This window comes from Panthera tigris, chromosome B2 (genome assembly GCF_018350195.1).
Source record: "Panthera tigris isolate Pti1 chromosome B2, P.tigris_Pti1_mat1.1, whole genome shotgun sequence".
Classification (NCBI taxonomy): Eukaryota; Metazoa; Chordata; class Mammalia; order Carnivora; family Felidae; genus Panthera; species Panthera tigris.
In genome coordinates, this window is record NC_056664.1 from 127,415,849 (window position 1) to 127,434,917 (window position 19,069).

Consider the following 19,069-nt stretch of genomic DNA (forward strand, 5'->3'; position numbering starts at 1 on the left):
GATGCAAACACCCCATTCCATGGATTCAGATATCCTGGGCTGTGTTTCAGGAGTCATAACGGGAGAGGGAGTTTCCTGCTGCTCAGTCATCAGCTTTGGGAGTTGAAGAACCCAAGTCACTTATTAACTGACAGGAAATACCTGTCACAGAGATCATATCTAAGCTTGTTAGCTATGCAGAACTTCAACACATAAAAAAGTTTGCTCTATTAACATTTTAACCTTTCTTTCTTTTTTTTTTTTTTTTTTTTTTTTTCTGGAACATTTTGGCTTGCTCTTTGTGGTAACTAATTTCCAAAAACTAATGATCGGTACAGTAACCAATGGGAAAATAGAATTTCATGCCTGACATTCCATTGGACTGACAATATCTGTTAAATATGACCTTTAATTCCAGAATCAACTTGCGGTAGAGGAATGAATAGATTTTCCAAAGGTCTATTGCCGAGTAAATTATAATGTGAAAATACGATGGTAAAATAGAACTGATTCCATCTAACGTTAAAACATTCTGTCATTTGTTTCAAATAGTAAATATCCTAGCCTTCATGTAATCAACGTATAATTAATTAATGTTTCAACAAGTTCAGAATTACACTTTTTTTTGTTTTCCTACACTAGCCTCGTTGGGGAATTATACCTTAATTAAGAAATTTTCAGCAGGTCTTTTTTATTATTAACATAGTTAATCTTGTCAGCCTTTTCCAGAAGGAAATGCTTTATTTAGCAGTAATTCTTTTTCATTTTATAGCATCATTCTTTTTCTTAGAACAATTTTATTAAGCATATTCAGTTTTATGACCTCTATGGATAGATGGTTTTCCTAGTGGACCCTTTAATTATAATGACAAGTATTTGCCTGTGTTATGATTCAGTTTAGATACTGGCTAATGTCCATCAATTTTCACAAAGAACAGACAGTGCCTTCTATACCAGTTTTATTTATTTTACTGATGACTGCTCTTTCCTGAGGAGTGGTACAGTATAACTCCGTGAATAGTCCAAGTTCAAACAAACTACATTTAGTTAATAAGCATTTATTAACCACTTCCATTTATTAACTGCTTGTGGATGGAGAGATAAGACACAATTCTTAAGTACCCAACTTGGTTGTTATTCTTTTCTAGAAATTTTTGGGTTGGTACTGATTTTTTCTTTTCACTTCCAGCATTTTGCGCTTAATTATCAAGGCTTCATCAACTCTTGGATTCCTACCCTCCCATTTGCAATTATTACGGTTCTGTCTTCCACAGCCATAAAATTCTGACTCATTGTTGGCTCCTTCCTTTCATCTCTAAAAAAAACTTACTGAGTGTAGCATTTTTAGATAACTGAATTATTTTTTAAATAATAAAATAAAGATGAAATTACTTTATCTTTACAAAGGGCTTTATTCTCTGAAGATGTCCAAACTCTTTATGAGCACAAATAGCTTCCAGAAATAATGTTGTTGTAAATATATTTATGAAAATTTATAAAATTCTATTTAGTAATCCTGCAAAGAGGACTTGAAAGCATTTTTTTTTTTTCTCAATGTTGCAACTCACTGAGGATTTAGTGCTACTGTTATTTGGATTATCATCGTGTAGAATGTCAGATGAGCTGTTAGGTGTGCATCAGTCTTTTTTACCACAACTTGTGTAAATAGTGACTCCTTTCAAAGCGGCAGGATTTGGGAAGAACAACAGAGAGAGAAGAAAGATTAATAGCTTTGCAGCTTTTCAGTGATTACGTTCCCCCCCTCCCAAGGAAATTCGGCTCTAAATGTTACAGTTACTATTAAGTAAATACCCTTAAAAACCTTTCTGGTATCCATAAACATCAGTGAACACACATAGGTCACATTTTGAAAATAATTCCTTGATACTAATTATATCATTATCCAGGAATGAGAATTGATTCTTCTTCCTTAACAATCTGGCCTATAAATATGTCCAGCTAGGAAAATTAATTGCGAGAGTAACTTTTTTTATGCAGATGTGCTGAAAATGGAACCAGGTGGGAATAAAGAGTTTGTGTGCACTTTTTATATTTTAGGTATTTGTTTATGTAATTTGGTATATTTGTAATGGAAGCTTTCATTTATCAGTATAATTTCCTTTTGATTAAATTTGTCACTTGTACTTACACTATTTAGTCTTCAGATTTAATTTCTATTGCCATAGTGAATTGTCATAAACCAGTGTTTATTGAGTGTTTTATAATACAGTATCAATTTGCTGAACTGTGAGTACCCAAAAAAAGAACAACTGATCAGTTTAAATAGTGAGAAATGTTACTTTTTCCCTGACAAGGACGTCACATATTGGAACTTGCTATCATACAGTGAAACTGAGGAAATGTTAAAGAAAATTGTTAAATATCTTGCTCTAAATCATAACTCTTCTGATTTTCTTTCCTCATTTCTACCCTGAGTCCTTCAATATACTGCAGTGGAAGTGTAGTTAGCCTAGAAATTTCTTTCCCACAGCACTGTCTCCTTATCTTTCTTTGTCTTCCAGAGATACTGTATCAGTGCCAGAAGTGGCCTAAGGAACCTTTGACTGCCAGCATTGTGCGTAATCTGAGCAGCACAGGAACTCCATCCAAGGGTCTCTCTCTCTCTGTCTCTCTCTCTTATGTTGCAGTGGCTGACATTTTCTCATTTTGAGTTTTAAAGATTTTTTTAATTTTCAGAAGTTCCTCACTAAAATGTAAGTGCCTAACAGAGAAGTGAGACTCTTCAAGAAGGGGGGAGAAGTTGAGTGTGATAAGTAAGAATAGTGGACAGAAAATATTGATGGTAAAATCCTACCTGAATCCTGACTAAGGCAAGACTCAACTTCTGCCTCTTCAGATGCCTTTTTCCATAGTCCATTTGTCTAAGTTTTCAATCTTTCAAACTCGCCCTCCCTGTCTCTGCTTCCTTTCATAGCCAACCTTCCTCTTTTTGCATTCACATCTCAAATGGCGGTCATTCGTTCTTCATTCCCACGCTACTGAAACTAATTCCTGTACAGCTACTGCCAGAATTCCAATGTAAAGTTAAACATCTTCTCAGTTTTGATCATTCTTGACCTTTCTAGATACTTGACACAGCCACACCCTCTGTGAAACTTCTGTAAAACCACCTTCTACCAGAACTGGTTTTACTTCTCAAATTTAGAGCTCTTTTACTTTTTAAATAGTATGATACTTAAATATAGGAATGTCTATGATTCCATCAAATCTACACTCTAGCTTGAGTCATCCCAGACACGTCTGTAGATTCTGTGGCATAGTTTCTTGGCTAGACCTCTCAACAAAAATGTGTACACCTGCCCGTGTATTCCGATGTCACACAGGCACCTCATTTCTCATTACTGGACTTACCGTTCATTCCACCTCACCTAAGTTTTCTTTTAGTATTTCCTCTTTCCTTTTATGAGATTATGTACCAATTTCTCAAGCTGGAAACCAGAAAAATATCCCCTAGTCTATCCCCTAGCCTTCTCCTCCAATTAGTTACCAAATGTTGTACATTCTATCTTCAGATGTCTTGTATCCATCACTTTCTTGCCATCCTTACTGTACTCAAGTCTGAATTATTAATAGTATTTATTATTATTGTATCTTCTCTTTTACCTGTCCGTGGAGACTCAAAGGCGGTTTCAAATTTAAAATCTAATTTTCTTACTTAGTTTCTTTTCATAGTTTCCTTTAAGAAAGAATTCAAAATGTTATCAACCGTTGATGATGCATCTAGAAATTTGTTCAGTAAAGCTTGAGTACCCATCTACTAGGTGTGTGGGATTCCCCAATGGAAGACAGAGCCCCACCGTTCATGGGGCCAGCATTCTATAAGGCCCTCCACAAGTATCTGTTACCTATATATCTGATCATTCCTACTCTACTCCAGTAATGCCATGTCACCCAGGTTCCCAGAACTTTTACTAGAAAATCAACTCTAAACTTCCTTCTTGCTGAGGATGTGTCAGTAAAAAAAAGTTTGAAATGAAAAGACACAGAGACCAATTTGAAGTCACAGAAGCGTATTTCTGGGATTGCAAATAGCAAACGCTGGTGCCTGTGAACCAGAAATATGCATTTTATGAATATTAATAATATCCAAATTCACTTTTGAAACTTACTTTTGATGTTTATATTACTTTATTTACATGAATTTCTAAATCTATTCTATGAAAAGGCCCTGGACTTTTTACACAAACTCTAATGGGCAGGAGCACTTCTCTTCCTTTCATCTGTGAAGTGTCAATAAATGGAGTTACAGATTTTGAGGGAAATGTTGGTAACTTGATTTTACATTTGTGGAAATGAAGACCCGAAGATTGAGAGACTTTCTTGATGTTGGAGTGTTATTGCTGGACACTTCTAGGTCTGCTCCTATTATGCCAACCAGAAGATTCATGGATTTTTTTTTTTCTTGGATAATGCCATTAAATCTGAAATTTAGGTAACTTGTGTCATCCTTTTGTATTGATCAAGGTTCCTACCTGATCCCACTCCCGGCCACAGAACTAGCCAACTGTGCAGATCTGGGGACCCTCTGCCAAGGTAGGGAGCCAGCGTTGTCCTCTGGACTCTGTGTCCTACTTGCTATTTTGGGTAATGTGTTTGAAGTTATTTTGATTATTATCTTAATTTTCACTTGAGAAGCCAAAGCCCAGCAAAACAGAAGAATTTCTGGCTGTGTCTTAGTTGTGTGGGTGCACAGTACATACACTGTGGAGAAAGAATGCATTCACACACTAGATGACCGTATTTCCATAAAGCATGAGGTTTTTTAAATGTGAATGATTATATGCTATTAAACAGGGATTTATTTAATTTTTTTCTCTTTTTATTTTCAAGATTATTGCAAAGGTCCGGTATAAATATAGTCACGCACTATTTTGAAAAAAGTATTCATGTGCGACAAAGAAGGGGATAATTAAGTTAAATATTCAGTTAAGCTTATGACAAGATTATAAGGCAATTTATGGTGTATAATATAACTTAAATATTAAGATGAAAATACTTATATTAAACTAATATTAATGTAATTGTATTATTATAATGCACATTGACTATATTATGGCTAGTATTCCAATTATATATTATTATTAGATAGTTGCATGCTAATAATATATAATTAAAGTCATGTAAGTTTTGAGATAATAATATAAATATTTTGCTTTAATTTTATCATTGCTCCTCCTAATTACTCATGACCCATTTCATCCATTTGTCCTATTAAATATTTCTTTATGACGTAGCATGTTCTATGTACCACATTAAGAATCATGACAGTGCCTTTGAAAAAGCTGGATCTCTTATTAAGAGAATCGGAGAATGATTCTCCGATTATAGAAGGGGTTATAGAAGGGCTTCGAAGTGGATCAAAACCTCGGCTCTCTTCTGTGGTTCTAGTGTAGGGGTAGATGTAATTCAGCATTATCTTTGCTTCTTTTCTGATACATTATTTCTTGATATCATTACTGATGAATAACCTAGAAAAATAAAGTCATTTGAACGACCTATAAAAATAAAGTTATTATGCGGTGTCCACAATCGGCATAGTTTTAAAATAGTTATATAAAATAGAAAGAAACATTAATTGTGCTTAGTTCAAGATCTGAAGGGTTTAAAATTTTTTTCTTTTAATCTGAGATGTCTATCGAACTGATTCCTGAGTCTCTGATGCTGGGCAGGAAAGCCCAGCATTTTCCCCCTCGTGTCCTGAGTGACCAAAAAGCATTTTCATGTTCATTGATGTATTTTGCACTACGATAAATATAGTTGATTGTCCATTATTTTAAAAAATAAATTCTTAAGCATTATTTATTATTTTGAAATGGAAAATCATTTTAGTTAAGGATGTATATTTTGAGTCAAAGAATTTAGCTTTCAGAAGGTAGTCATAATCACTTAAACGTTTTTAAATTTAGGTAATTGTAAATTGAGATATATAAGAAATGGCCATTGTACATACAAATGTACATCTAATACAAGCATACTTCTAAGATAAACTGATATTATTTTACTACATATATAACTCTTTGAGTCTCTTAGAAAGCTATTAAAGCACTACATAAAGGTTTAATCTTGGAAGTTTTAATAGTATAAACAGCATAGCTATGACATAATTCCTTGAAAATGGCCTCCCTGTAAGGCTTGTCCTTATGAAATTCATTGTATCTGTCAATGTTTAGTAGAGTTACTGAGATCCGTAAATGGTTGATTCTATACATTTATATTCCATATAGTCTATACATTTCATTCTCTTTGTTTTGTTTACATTTATCTTCTCAAGGAGATATACATTTTCTTCTGAGACTTTAGTTCTCTAGCCTCAGCATATCAGGAAGACTAACTTAGTTTAGAAAGCTGACAGGTGAGGTGCAGACTGCCTTCTGCGACCTTTTTTTCTTTGTTTTTTTGTTTTTTTTTTTTTTTTTGTTTTTTTTTAATTTTTTTTTCAACGTTTTTTATTTATTTTTGGGACAGAGAGAGACAGAGCATGAACGGGGGAGGGGCAGAGAGAGAGGGAGACACAGAATCGGAAACAGGCTCCAGGCTCTGAGCCGTCAGCCCAGAGCCTGACGCGGGGCTCGAACTCACGGACCGCGAGATCGTGACCTGGCTGAAGTCGGACGCTTAACCGACTGCGCCACCCAGGCGCCCCTCTTTGTTTTTTTTTTTAATACAAACTTAGGAAATCGAGTTCTAGAAAGATTGAATTAGTAAACCACTACGTGGTCATTAACCTGTTAATGGCAGACCTGGGTCTAGAACCTCGACGTTCTTTCTCCTGTTCCTTTGTGCCAACTCCAGACTCCTGTGCATTCTAATACCAAAGGCCATATGAAGTGATTCTTAATGTGCCATAGGAAGCATTGCTTCATTTTACGCATTATAACCCTAGAGTCTGTTGTAGTTAGTAGCAAGAAATGGTTCCTATTCCTCCTCTATATATTTTCAAGCATTAATTATAGATTGCTCATCCATATTAACTGTCATTGCTCCTTGCAAAATTACATCTCTCTCATCTTTATTACCAGCTACTGTAGACTCTCCTAGTACTACACCACCCACTGTCACCACTAACATGCCTGTTACTAATAGAATCGATAAACAAAGGAATGGTAAGAAATCATTACCTTTTATATTTGTAGTATGTCTGATGTGATAACAAATTGTATTCTAAGAGTGGGGATACCTAAGAGTCAAACAAAATTTCTGCTTGTGGAATAATTGGGAACATTTGTACATTTGTAAGGTTAGTAAAATAAATCGCTGTCCCTTGAATCCCTGGAGTTCCTTTTTCTAATGACCAGTGGAATGACCACATTTCCAGTACTACTCTCATGCACTTTTCGCTAACATTGCTTTCAAAGGAAGCTCTAAGAGAAAGGCACTTAATTAAAAGGAATTAATTTGCTTTATATGAAATATCTGAAAAAATATTCATGGTATTTTGTCAGACTATTCTCTTCACGAAACCAGTGTTTTAAGGAACTTTATAATTTCAAAAAAACTAATGCTGGTGATGTAATTTCTCACTGAAATCAACTTTTATGTTTAAGCATTGGTGACATTTAGATCAATGTATATGGTAATACGTTGCTGTTTTTATTTGTTGAAGAATAATGGTTAGAATGTGATTGCGTATCAACTAAGTCCATTTTTGGCTGACAAAATTTCAGTTAAGTGCCAATACTTCTTGACTTTTTTTCCATATATACTTCACTATATATATTATTTGTAATTTGCAAATATGGCAGTTAATAGGATATAAGATACGAGCAGGGAAAATGCCAGGTAACTTGAATTATTATTTAGTCTGCTACCTATATGGACCACATAGCCTTTTGGTAATTCGGAGTAAATGATTTAAGTTTCTTCTAGAAAAGAGAAATTCCAATCAGGTGACCACAGCATTGCCTTGAATACAGTAATATTCTCAAATATGAGCTATTAGAAACAAAGGAATTTTCTCAACCCCAACCATTTCACTTGTGAGGCCAAAACATCTGCAGTATATCACCAAGGACAAAAACCCAGAGAAAAGAAACCCACATAGTTCATTTTTTCTTTGGCTTCAGGGGTTATACCAACTTCCTCTGTAAGGACATTTAAATTGGAAGTATGGAATATTTTACATGAAACATAGATCTAAATTTCACTACAGTTATAAAGACATCGATTCAGGGAAGTGTTTATGGTTATTCTGGTAGTTACACCAAGGAGATTTATGATGGGGCAGACATTCCAGCAACCCCCAGGAAAAAGCAGCAACAGCTGAAGTTTCCAGTGCATATTTCACATGGACTCCAGCCAGTAGATGGGAATATTATAATTCTAACTAAGTATTTCGCTCTTTGTACGAACATACAAAGAGCCTCTGTGGCATTCTCCCTCCAGGACTGGCACGTCCTCTACTGCCCAAGAACGTTTATATGATGCTTCAGAGTCCTTGACTTGGTAGAGTGGAGCTGTATTCACTCAGTCATGTCATTTCTGACATTCTTGAAGAGAGCCTTGTTCAGCCGTCTCTCTCTGCGTCATAACCTTCAGTGGGGTTTCAACAAAGCGAGCAAATGTTAGAATCAGTTAAAATGGTTTGACTTGACTACATTAGAGGGAAAAACCTAATTTAGATGATTCTTGATAAAAAATGCAGTCCTAGCACTTAAAAATATTCAAAAGTCATCATGTGGTAGAAGTATTCTCAAAATCACGTCCTCCAATCTGTGTACCATCTGAACAATTTTTACCATATATTTAGCCACCTATACTATTGATTTAATAGGTTTTGTTCCTAAATCGACTCACATTTTTACTTAAGCATTTGTGTTTATTTGGGAAGATGGATATTGCTGTTGTAAAACTGTTGTAAAATAGAAATGAAAAATGAAAATGAGTATAATGAAAATATTATTAAATTCTCTCCATCTCCTATTGTTTTCTTGTATCTCTACACCTTCACTGCGCCTTCACTATCTTTTTAAAAAGGGAGAGTAACAAAGTGTTAGAGGCAGACTGTAATCTAATTAATATTTTTTCTTTGATGTAGTCAAGTTGGAAATAATTGGAAAGAGAATTACTTGTTCACCTTGTGAATAAATGGAACTTAAGGTCATGTCTAAATCATTCACATACTGTCAGCAACTCCAGATACACTTCTCTTATTCCTCGGGAAATGGATACAGTAAACATTCTCAGGCTTATCATGATCTGATATATTAGAGAATCCTATTTTGTTGACTGTAAGAAAGATAGGTACAGCTATCAAAGCTGTCATCTATCTATCGTACCCAATCCTTTAAACTCCAGACTATCGAAGAGTTTTGCTGAGCCTACCAATGATGATATGCTGGTGTAGGGGGTGGGCAGGGATCGAGATTGTTTGACAGACAGACTTCTTCGGTGTGTCGATGAAATGCGTTTTCCTAGACTTTGTGAAATGTTCCTATGTAAAGTTCCTTTTGTTATTTTCAAAAGGACTTTTATCTGATACCTCAGATTGTATACTAGGAAAATCTTTAAGTTACTTTTCATAAACAGATATTTCAGTCTGTAACGGATAACCGAGGTATTCCCACAAATAATTTTTTTTGTACCTTTTACATTACATTCTGAAGGAAAGCTCTTGAGTCAGTTATTAGTTGCATACCAAATCTTATTTTCTGTGCTTGAAGCATCACTCCAGTGCCCCTGGATATTAAATTTTGTGGGGTCAACACGAGTAACCCAAGCAAGGAACTAACTCTGTTAGTCCTTATTATTGTTCAAAAAAACCTAGCTTACAAGTATTCATTGTACCACTGCTCCTAGTTTCTTAACATAAATTTACTCTCTGGGTGTATGTATGGACCAGACAATCATTCTAGCTTTACATTCTTGTTATCTAAAGAAATCGTGTGTATAGGATGAGCAGGACTCCAGTCTTCTTATAAATGCTACTTATGTGTTATAATTGCCTCATCACTGGTCCAAAGACATCATTTTGACTCTAAAATAACATTTGGTTTATATTTTAACATCTGTCTTTTCAAATAAATATTTTAAAATCTGCCTTTCAAACCTATACTTCACACCCTTCAATATAGAATAAAGTAGTCTCGTTTCTATATCTTTTAAGAAACTCCGAAAAGAGTGTTAAGGACCAAAAAAATGATTAATTGGAGAAAGACCTATAGACAGCAATACCATTTTGATGCCATGCCTGTAATGATAAGCAATGATTTCTGCTTTGAAGTCCTGCATGGATGAAAGAGTTATCTAATTGGAAAATGGATATACTCTTAAATACTTTTTTTTCCCCCCAAGAAATGTCTATCATGAATTCTTCTGGCTTGGATGCCATTAGTAGGATAATACATACAGCTTTTGAAGTCTCTGGAATATATGAAAATTTGTAATAAGCTTTTCTAATGAGACACTGTGAGAGTTGTTACATCTATAGAGGACCACTTGACCTCTAGAATGACATGGGAAAGCCTGCCTTAGTGTGTCTTAATTGTGTATTTTCTGCAACGGCAATGCTGAAGCCAATTATTTTGCTGCAAACCAAAACCCTTCTTACCAGTTCTTTGGTGGACATTTTATCTAGTGTTGACAGTCCACTCCTGGACATTTCTCATGTTTAGTTGTTGACTGTGTTATTCAGAAATTTTAAGTAAGTTTAACAAGTAGACTCCCTTGAGTATATGGATACCTCATTCCAAGGCTTCTGAAAAGAAATGACTTTGAAAGTGATCTATAACACAGGAGAATCTGTAACACAAGATTTTAGGTTGTTTTCTGTGTTCACATATTTTATTTGCTGTAAACAATATAACTCTAGGGAAAGTACTATATTTATAAATTCATTTAGATTATCTCTGATATTGGAGGTCTTTCTCCTTTATAAATAACAGCAAATTGAAAAATGAGGCAGCAGATATCTAAAATTTAAATAAAAACATCCTAAATGTTTCCAAAACATTTCAGAAATCTCAGTGATTAAAAATAATGATTTTTAGTATTTTGCAATATTTTCCTGAGAGGGAAAGAATACTGGTCTTAAACACATGCTTTACGTCTCCATCTAGTGGTGGCTTTTCAGCTACTCTGCTGGCACAAGTGAACATTCCCAGAATTGTCCTTAGGATCCTGGAATAACTCTGGGACCTCTGCAATTTGAATTTCTTCTTTCAGAATATCCATAATTTTATATGATGAGATATACAGTCTGAATGGGCTTTGTTAATCTGAATTATTATCATTGTTTTGAATATATTCCTCTAAGTATTTTAAATTCAGAATATTTTTAGAGGAACATAAAATCAACTTCATTAAAATACCTGAAGAGTTTTAAAAGCTGAAATAACCTAGTCTGCATAAGTTAAACCCACTTGTCCTTGGACTTGTACCAATTTCATGTATTTAGACTATTACCTCTGGGAGCGGTAAAAGTTTTAGTATGAGATTCTGACCCCATACTGGAAAAACATTCCTTTGGTAGTGGGACTGGAATTTGCATTTTGGTAGATATGGGGATTTCCAGAGGCAGAGTTTTATGTATTTTCTACTGACTTTCCAAATTTTTCATTAAATCTATTCCCCAACAGTATTTAAATTATATACTTTCTACATTTTCTATGCATACTTTCCTGAAGACTTACCAAAATATAAGCATGAAGAAAGATGATTGACAAAGTAATGGAGAATCAATTCGTTTCTATATATAACCTAACATATTTTAAAATGATATTTTTCTCATTAGCTATTTATAGTAAGGTATCCTATAACACACATCTAGAGAGATTCAGCAAACCTTGGGTGGTGACTTTGATTTGCATTTACAAAAAAAAATACATCAGACTACTTTAAAGATCCCCAAAAGAAAAAAGCAGAACCTTCTTCTCACATAAAGTTTTCTTTTTAAAGCAACTTAGTCCAGTTAAAATTCTATCTGCAAATATTCTTTCTTCCCTCCCCCCTTTATTTTGATACAAGCGACTATATTTATGGAATTTTGATGAAAAATCTGGTGAATGACTTAGAAGTAAACGCTGTGGGGGGGGTGGAGAATAAGGAGCAGAGGGCAACAAATATGTGTGTATCTGTTCTTTTTCAAGCTAACTTCTGCCCATCATCCCACTTAAGTTTTCACCCCCCAAACCCTGTCATTCTTTATAAGGTACCAAAAAAAATGATAATTTCTTATTACATGAGATCAAATTGTACATGAGAAAGTCATGAAAAAATTAGAGTAAATATCCAAAATCTATAGAATTAAAGAAACATATATAGGTGATAATGTAGGAGAAATGGGTTATTTCTCAGAATAAACTAATTGATAACTCTTGCTAAGCAGTTGCAAAGGTCAATGAGCATTAAGTCAAAATATCTCAATTTTCTGTACCTGTGTAGAAAGTGTTTTTTTTTTTTTATTTTTTAGTTTTTTCTTAATCGAAGTGTAGTTGACACACAATGTTAGTTAGTTTCAGGTATTCCACAAGTCTGTGTGTGATGCTGTGCTCACTGAAAGTGTAGCTACCATCTATCAACACACAACACTATTACAATACTATTGATGGTATTTTCTATACTGTACCTTTTATTACTGTGACTTATTCCGTAACTAGAAGCCTGTTTCTCCAACAGAAGTCATTTCTTTTACATTGTGTGAAATTGTGTGATTGTATATTTAAATTGATAATTGTAGGACTATAAAAGGTAATTAACGGCTAAATCCTATTTCCAATGGACAGATGGAATTATCTTTAGAATTTCCATAGTGATTCAAAACATCCTTCATCACCCTGAGGTTAAAGTACAGAACAAGGTGGCAGAATGGGTAAGTGAACTTATATAATTTCTTTTGTGATTTGAAACCTTTCACCTCTGGAAACCTGCAAAGGAATCTACTGTCCGGGTTATTGAGTCCATAGATCATACTGAAACGCAGACACTCTTCCTTATACTTACTATGAATAGACATAGAAGTAAGGTGTATGCTCATGCATAGTGAGGGAGTGACATTTGAATCAAGGACAAGCCTCATAGATGATTAATGTCTAAATAAGGAAAGTACCACACAAATAGAAATATATTTTGATAGCTATCTTTATTTACTATTATATCCCTACATTTTCAGCATAGCTGTAAAAAGTAGATTCTATATTTTTTATTTAATTGTTTGAATGTTTGATTCATAAACCAAAAAGTATAACAAAATATATCGTGAAAGTATTCTGACCATCTTTGTAGCTCATCTCCCTGGAGACCAACCCATCTGCTTAGAAGTCATTGTTAGTTTTTCTTGTTTGTTCCCCCGCCCTGAATTTCTTTGTGCATATAAAAGAAAACAAGGCTATATATTCTTGGAGTATCTGGGTGGCTCAGTTGGTTAAGTGTCCGACTTTGGCTCAGGTCATGATCTCATAGTTCATGAATTCGAGCCCTGTATCAGTCTCTGTGCTGATAGCACAGCAGAGCCTGCTTTGGATCCTCTGTTTCCCCTCTCTCTCTCTGCCCCTCCCCCCCTTTCTTAAAAATAAATAAACATTTTTTAAAAGGACTATAGATTTGTATTTTTCCTCCTGTTTTTCACTAAGAGCATATCTTACATATCATTGTACTTATTTTTGTAATTGCCAGGTTTCCATCAAAGTACACAGAGACCTTCCTTATCTAAGTTTTCTTTTTATTCTTTTTTAAAGGTGCATAGTATTCCATTATGAGACTGTCTGGTCATTTAAGTCTTCTGTTTTTGTTTTTGTTTTTTTTTTAATCTATCTTTATTTTTGAGAGAGAGACAGAGTGTGAGCAGGGGAGGAGCAGAGAGAGAGGGAGACACAAAATCCGAAGCAAGCTCCAGGCCCTGAGCTGTCAGCACAGAGCCCCATGCAGGGCGCGAACTCACAAACCGTGAGATCATGACCTGAGCTGAAGTCAGAGGCTCAACCGACTGAGCCACCCAGGCACCCCTTAAGTCTTCTGTTGAGGGAAATTTAGGTTATGCTAATTTATTTAATCAGTATTCTATTAATGAAAATTTTGGTAATTTCCAATTTAAAAAATCAGCATTTTATTTCATTTTCCTTATAGATACCACCTATCGTTTTTTAATTTTCATCTCCAAAACAAAAATTTTGTTTTCCATAGGCTTCTATTTTTTCTATTTTATTTTCTATCTATAGTATACAGTGGGACTTTGTACTGCTTTTTATATACAGCACTACTACAGTTCACACAGTTTTTGTGATTGAAGTCACTCGAGTATACATTTTGAAGAAAAATGGGTTTTCTTATGCTGAAGCCTGGCAAATATGCTGTTCATAGCAAAACAAGGCTAAATACGTTGAGAGGTAGTGGTGACTGTCTAATCTATCTGTCTATCTGTCAATCATCTATCTATCATCTATCTATCATCTGTCTATCTATCTATCTAAAGAATAACTGATATGACAAAACGGTCTTATTTTGAAGAGTCCATCATAAGAAAAGCCTTATTTTGAATATGCTTTAAAACAAGTTGACCACAGGAAACAATAGTATGTAATTAAAAATTCTGTTACAAACTTGAGGGGAGGAGTGAAATTGTCTAATAAAGACAAATGCTGCTGTTGACTTTTTGGACTGGCATATTAAAGCCAGTAACGAATTCAAACACTAGGATATATGTATCATTTCTAAATGGAGAGCGGCTTTCCTAAAAATCCCTCTGGAGGTGATACACAAATAGGAAGATCTCATATCAGTAAAGAAATCCCATTTGTGATTGTATTGGACAATGTAATTGTTACTTATACTGAGAAGAATCTGTTCCTTCTTTAAAAAGTCCGATGCTCAGACCCATGAGGCTGTTAAATAGCCACACAATAATAAACATAGTTCCCAATAATATTGAACTCATTTTGTTTTTTTAAAAGGTTTGTATTGTTAATTTGTAATTATTCTTACTAATATCCTTATGAGATGATAGTTACTAGAAAAAGATGTGTTATTGCTACAGTGTTTGTTGAATGAGGAATACGAAGGTGTTTATTGTGCTAATCCTCCTATGTACCCTCTTACAACTGTGTAGCGTTCAGTCTGTGGGCTAATTTGAAGAACCATTATAGTGGAGCCCATTATAATAAAGGCTAGAGAGGAAAGTATACTGTTTCCAGACAGACTTGGGTTTCAGTCTGGGATCTGCTACCTCTTAGTTGAGGACATTGGGCAAGGTATTTCTCTCCATGAAGCTCAGTTTCTTCATAAATAAGGGTGAAGGAGTAGATAATACCTATCTCATTAGTTGTTGTGAGATCGAAGAAATAACCTTTGCAAAGTTCTTGGCACATAATGATCCAGTAACTGTTATCTTCACCTTTCTTTCACTCTGGCTCTCTGGGATTTTCCCAGGGCCTTATTCCAATAACAGCTTATCTTTTGGGAGGGAAGAAACTCGATTCAGATTTTTTTTTTTTTTTTTTAGAAAGTATTATCAAAGCTCACTCTTTCCCATTGTATTTTTCAGCTCAATTTAACCTTCCAAAATTGGAACTACACTGTTTATGTGGTCAATATCAGGTAATGACAGGATTAATTATTTAAGAAATAAAAAGTAATTTATTTACTTATTTATTTAAGTAAATAAAAAGTCTCATTTAACGCTATGCTCTCTCTCTCTGGTTATACCCCACATACACAGCACAAGTACACACATACACACATGCACCATATTTATAATCTTTCTAAAACAACTCTATATTTTGTGATTTCTGTGCACAAAAATCTTTAGGGCTGTAGCAATTGGTTTTAATTTTTTGATCATGGATCCCAACCTTTAAAAAAAATTTGTATGTATTCCCAAAATATGTTTGCGATTTCAAATAAATTTGTGTGTGTGCATTACTTAGCCAGTATATGTTATAATATACCATAAATTAAAAGAAGATAATCACATATACATAGAAGTCCTGTTAGTTTCATCTCACACCCCAGTGGACCATCTGTAGCACCCCAATTTGGAGACTGTTTTTCTGTTAGATGAGATATCTATAGTCTGCACCTAGCTTTTCAAAAATATCTTTTACTATTATATTTAAATACTTTAACTACCTAGGAAATAGTATAATCCACATATCCTCCTCTGCACCTTGTTTCCATAGTTTTATTCTTAGTTTTCAAAAGTATGTTTCATGAAACCTAGATGTGTATTCTGTGAACCTGACAAATGTCGTTAACACAGAAGAAGGATCACGTTGAATTAGCCCGGAAGTACATTCTTAAGCTGAGCGCATCTCTAGATATCTGAACATCTCATATTCTTTAGTATACTAACATGTGTTGTGAATCTTAAAATCTTGGCACACGGCTGCCAAACTTACTTGACCATGGAGCCATTTGTTCTCAGACATGTGAAAGAACTATACTTTCAGGACACATATTTGGAAATAGTGGCCTAGAATGTTCATTTTGCTTCTTTCACCTCCTCAAATTTTGTTGTTGATGATGTGGCAGATGAGGTTGATAATGAATGTACATATTTGTATTTATAGTTTTCACCTGAGCACTGGAGAGGACAAGATTAAAGTCAAGAGAAGCATTGGAAATGATCCAAGGTAACACTGACAAATTCTTAACAGAAAGTGTAACATCCTTACTCTCACCTGTTTTGACTGTCTGGTAGAGAAATGAGAATAATGAAATAGGAGAGAAACATTTTAATCAAGTAGCACTTTTATTTCTTTAGCACTAATACACACTTTTTTTTTTTCTTGTAGTCAAAACCATCAAATAATAGAGTGGATAGAAATGTACATCTGATGAAAAATAATTCAGAAGTAGAACACTTAAAATGTCTGAGTTTTTATATTTAGTTTTTCTAGCTAGTTTATGATAACCCATTACATCTTATTTGAAATTTCAAAAAGACCATCAAAGAAAAAAAGATAGTTAAAGCTTATGTATGGTAGCATCTAATAATATGGGTAATAGCTACTTTTCAGAAGTTTTCATTTTAAAATGCGTATCAAGACCATGACTTCAGCAGGCAGGTAATTTAACAGATCTGTCCACCTTGCAGAATCCATTGGCATACACAGGCCAGCTTCAGAGGGTGGTATAATTAAAAACAACTTTAACTCCTAAATGAAATAAATTTAGTTGTGGTCAGGTAGTCTATTACATCTCCAAAGAAGAAAAAAAAAAGTAGTTGAAAAGGAAAAGTTCATGTAATTCTTACTCAGTTTCAATTGACTGAACTGATTTTATAGATTTACAACAGTAATGATGGAATATACTTCTTTTAAGGTGACGTATTCTTACTAGAAGAAGACAAAAATAGAATTTCATATGAAAGTTAACCAGAGAATTTCTTCTTACTTTTTTTTTTGTTTTCTGTTTAATATTTAAAAAGCAAATGTTTTTTTTAATTATAGTTGAAACTTTTCATTTCTGTGTATCTTCAACAGATTGGCTTGAAACATCCGATTAGGGAAAGAAAGTTCCTTTTCCTTTATGATCTAAAGAACAGAAAAATTATGTTAATGCTATATTCTTGAATGGTGGCTGGACTTCTCTGTTTGGCCAAATAACTTTTTCTCCAACCTGTGCTGCTAGATCATATTGAGCTTGGAATAATGGATGCATGATACGGATCCCTTTGTTGGACACTTTGTCTAACAATCGGGGCAGCCAAAGTTGCGGGTGTCCTCAATGGTATATCCTCTGGAGGAAGTCAGCATTGCCCTTTTTAGTGTACCTTCTGTGATTTTTCTGCTACCCAGCGATACTGAAGTCTGCCATCACTGGCATACGTCAGTACCTCGGAAACTCTTGCTTGAAAAACATTTACATTCATGGAATTTCAGTTGTCTGTCAAACCAATGGGTAGCTTCACAGAAAATTATATGGAGAGGGAACCAAGACCGTATATATGGGAAAGTCCACATGTGTAGTTTTTATTTGGTATGAATCTTTGTTTCACAATTTTTTGAAACTGTTTAAAAGCTTATTGTTTGAAAAAAATTTTTAATCATTTTAAAGTTATTTACAATGTATTCTTACAGACATTCTCGCCTCTTTTTTTTTTCCTACTCTCTACTTCTCTTATGCTCATTGATAAATTTTTAGTCTCTCATAGTGTTTTCTCAAAACCACAATCTACTAGTTTTACACACACTTTTTTTCCCCAAAGTTTTCCTTTCAATTTGATTGTAACACTTAACACAGACCATAACCTCAGATAATACTATCATCCTCTATCGCCCAGACAGGAAACCAAAGCCGCAGAGACTGGTTTATTCAAATAAAGGGTGATTGATGGTAACAACTGATGGAACTTTGTGGAACCATGAAACAGTTTCAGTTTTCAGGAGGAGAGAGGAAAATACAGAGATAAGGCCTGTGAAAATGCATGGTCATTCTTGAATTGCTGAATTTGGGTATTCAGTATCATCCCAATACATTGTGTTCATTATGTTCTCAATATTCAACAGAAGTAAAAGGTCATGTTCCCAACTCTAAGCTGTCAGTAACTAGAGTGGCAAAGCTTATCTTCCAACAATAATTTAATCATAAGATACTTTTTTCATAGGCCATTTAAAAAATTATTAAGTGATGACAGTTCACCATTATATTTATATCTGTTTGTCTTGCTCATCCTGAAATATGACTTATATATGAACACTAAGCAGTAGATCATTTTAGAGATAAATAGCTTTTCAGACTGAATTATGAGAACAGTCCAGCACTTTGCCCTTGAGATGAGCAGATATTTAGGGGGAAAAAATAGAACTCTTCTTTAATTTCACCTGAGCTTGAATAGCATAATTTCAAGGAATCTTTCTTTTTTTAGCACCACAAATATATCAGTACTCTATTTCATTTTTATTGATACCCACGTAATTTTATAACTTAGATATACCATGCCTCTCTCCTGGGAATACTTATTTCAAAAGCATTGCTACCACCTTGACTTCGGCATGTTTTGATTTCTGCTATTGACTATGGCTATGATTACAGTTGAACAGAAAATTACATTATTTTGAAATGTAGAACCAAAGGTTTTTATGGGGCTTTTAGGATGCATCTCTGCTTCTCTTAGAAATATTTTCTTTTTAAAGACGTT

The 19,069-nt window shown here is 34.2% G+C and overlaps 1 protein-coding gene across 4 annotated transcripts in view; it reads left to right on the top strand.

The window, feature by feature from the left end:
- The window catches only part of ADGRG6 (adhesion G protein-coupled receptor G6), a 140,389-nt gene that overhangs the window by 74,660 nt on the left and 46,660 nt on the right, over positions 1-19,069 (top strand). For 3 of the 4 annotated variants that reach the window (XM_007096370.2, XM_042987239.1, XM_015543908.2), the window contains exons 5-9: positions 4,465-4,533; positions 7,020-7,103; positions 12,720-12,805; positions 15,473-15,525; positions 16,497-16,559. In XM_007096370.2, the coding sequence (XP_007096432.2) occupies positions 4,465-4,533; positions 7,020-7,103; positions 12,720-12,805; positions 15,473-15,525; positions 16,497-16,559 (355 nt within the window). The remainder of the gene's footprint in view (positions 1-4,464; positions 4,534-7,019; positions 7,104-12,719; positions 12,806-15,472; positions 15,526-16,496; positions 16,560-19,069) is intronic. The other variant, XM_007096371.2, reaches the window with a different exon arrangement.